Raw genomic sequence first — 2,931 nt, 5'->3', positions numbered from 1 at the left:
GATTGCACTTAAACAGTGCTTGATTATCGCCACCGTTGTGACGGACAAACACGTATTGCTGAAATCAGTGGTCGTGTTTGAGAACCGAGAGAATTTCTTGATTCTCTGCTTGGCTATTGTACGGTTCAGAACCCCAACCTACAGGGAGCCTTCGTTGCAAAATCCCTGGGTTGGGTTCGTCGTTTTCCAGGGTCGAAACAAAAGTTTGGGATAACACCCGATAGGGGCCTTATTGGCATTCCCTGGGTAAATATCTCGGCTAGTTTCGACCTGCTCGAGCGTGGGTTCCAGATCGTCAGTGGGTACGGACACTCGACGTAGAACTACGTTCAAAGGGACCCGTGGTGTTAGAACCTTAATAATCAGTCGCTTCTGCGCAGTTAAGGCTCTGCATCACACCGGTCCCGTACGGACCAGGGAACGGCGAGGGACCGCGGAGTTGACAACCTTTGGAGCCTTACAACCTCCACTTGTTGTCCTCTCCTGCAAAAACCAAGCCTGCAGCAGTGGGAAGATAGACATTCGAATCTCGTCTTCCCCATCTGCAATTCAACGTTTCCAAAATCTGAAACGTTGAAATAATAATACAGTCCACTAACACAGTTGTGTATCGCTGTGTAAGAATCCCGCTCCTGTTTACCGTAAACGGAAGGAGGAGCGAGGGGATTAGAGCGAGTCAGACGACGCACCGAGCGTTGTCAGGTATTAACCGCCGGATTTCGGTATTTCTTTTGATTACAGAAGACCGAGACGAGAGCCGTAGGGGCCGACGGCGGCGCAGGTTTTTTTCCCGAGCCATCAGCTCGGGGTTTTTTCCTGCAATTTTTAAAAAATCACAAATATAAATTTAATTTTCGTTAATTTTCTTTTTTACGTTTATTTAATTTTTGAATCTTTCATCTTAATAAACGGCCAGTCCATTGGACTAGGCGAAAGAAAATTATAAACTGTACATTCACATTCCCCCATATTCCCAATCCCTCGTGATCCGGACCAAACTTCGTTAAAGGGTACGAGACAAGGTCTTTTCACAACCTTTGCACATACTCGTACCTATTTTAACAAAGGTCCTTCGAGCCGGATTTAACACGAGGTTGAGAGGAATTGGGAAAGGTACAGTAAATCACACGTGTCGAATATCCACGTGAGAGGTTAGTTCGAGCTGATTAATCCTCGATAAAACCCAACAATGGCCGTGGCTAAAGAAACCATGTGGACGGAAGCTGATGAGCACATAGAGACCATGTGCGAAATCACCTACCGCCTAAGCAAATTGGGTACTAACCTGAGGAAAACTGGCAGAGCGAATTACTCGGTGAGACTTCTCGAGGAAAAGCTCGATTTTGCCAAAACACAATGGAAGGAGTTAAACGATCGGTATACGGCCGTGCGCAAGCTCTTAAAGCCGGCGCAAAGACAAAACTACGATTTCTTTAAACAGAATATTATCGTAGCCGCCGAAAACGATTTCCACGAATACATGGATCTCGTAAGCACGGAAATCGACCAACTCACCACTGACAAAAGAACAGCGGTATCGGTCGAACCATGCAACGTACCGATCGAGCTCCCCAAGCAGCGAATACCCAAATTCGGAGGTGATCCTCGAGAGTGGAAACACTTTGAGGATCTGTTTACCGCCGGGGTAATTAACAATGCTGCGTTGGGAGACATCCAACGATTGTATTTTCTAAATGCCTGCCTTGAGGGGCCGGCTGCAGCAATCGTTGCTTCCCTTCCAGTCGTGGGTCGCAACTTCACGGAAGCGTGGACGAGGCTGAAGACCGAATTCGGCCTCCCACGCATAGTCACTGGGAAACTACTGGACAAGCTTCTATATCTGAAGCCCATCGATATGAACGACTTGTCCAGCATGCAACAAGTGACCGTGGGTTGCACCCAAGCAATCGCTGTTCTGGATACAAAGGGCACACCAGAACAGCAACGAGACTGGCTGCTCGCTCATTGGGTGAAGCAACACTTCACCCCCGAAATGGAGCTGGAATGGCAAAAAACGCTAGACCTCTCGCCCGATTATCCTACGTTCGAGGACGTAAGGAAATTCGTGGACAAACGGTCACGTGCCTTGCTCTCCATGAACGAGGAGCGCAGAAAAGCTGCCTTGGGGCTTCCAACAAAATCCACGCGTAATCGAAGCGCGGCGTGGGAAGTCAGCGCCGCCTCGAAGAACGTGAGAAGCCATAACGTTGTCATGGAAAACGTCCAGGCTGAACAGCCACGACGAACGGGTTCCGATAACGTCAGGCAGGTTGGAACAACGCCCACTCAATTGTGCGGATTCTGTAACGGGCCGCACAGTTTGCCGAACTGCCGAAATTTTGCAATATTGACTGCAAAAATGCGCAGTCAGTATGTGAAAGGTCGCCGGTGGTGCATCCAGTGCCTGGGCACCACTCATACGGTGACCAAATGCAAAAACTCCACGGCATGTACGACGTGCGGCGGGATGCACCATTCCCTGCTGCACTTCGAGGTAAAACGGGAAGCTCAACCGACTAAGCCGTAACCAAAAAGTGAGGTCGGCAACCGGGAAGAGCGGCGTCTTAATGACCAATCCCGTCGGCCTACGAAATCGAGGCCGAAACCCAACACTTCGGCGAGTGCTAAAACAACGCCCGCCTCTACGTCGCACTGTACCGCTCTTGATACAGGCGCACCGAGGCCAGTGCTATTAGCGACCGCCCGAGTTAAAGTGTTCGGCAAAAATGGCACGACGCGAATCGCGCGCGCCCTACTCGATCAAGGATCGGAAACGTCCTTCATATCCGCGAGTTTGGTGAATGACCTCAAACTCGCGCGGAGGAAAACCCCAGCTACGGTGACGGGCCGGGGGGGTGACCGAACCCGATCGATAAAGTACAGTGTCGGAATGAGTCTCGGCGCAAAAGACGGTGAGAAACCGATGTGTGT

The 2,931-nt window shown here is 50.2% G+C and overlaps 1 protein-coding gene across 1 annotated transcript; it reads left to right on the top strand.

The window, feature by feature from the left end:
• The first annotated feature begins 1,189 nt into the window (after positions 1-1,189).
• On the top strand, positions 1,190-2,527 carry LOC143342881 (uncharacterized). The gene has a single exon (XM_076767196.1). It carries the CDS (start codon positions 1,190-1,192, stop codon positions 2,525-2,527), a length of 1,338 nt encoding a protein of 445 aa, XP_076623311.1.
• Positions 2,528-2,931: the final 404 nt, after the last annotated feature.

Source organism: Colletes latitarsis, chromosome 1, assembly GCF_051014445.1.
Source record: "Colletes latitarsis isolate SP2378_abdomen chromosome 1, iyColLati1, whole genome shotgun sequence".
Lineage (NCBI taxonomy): Eukaryota > Metazoa > Arthropoda > Insecta > Hymenoptera > Colletidae > Colletes > Colletes latitarsis.
The sequence above is the reverse complement of the archived record's forward strand: the minus strand, read 5'-3'. Positions and strand labels throughout refer to the sequence as shown.

What these genes read in the sequence shown, in the direction of transcription:
- LOC143342881 (XM_076767196.1), top strand. Translation starts at nt 1,190, where the DNA reads ATGGCCGTGGCTAAAGAAACCATGTGGACGGAAGCTGATGAGCACATA.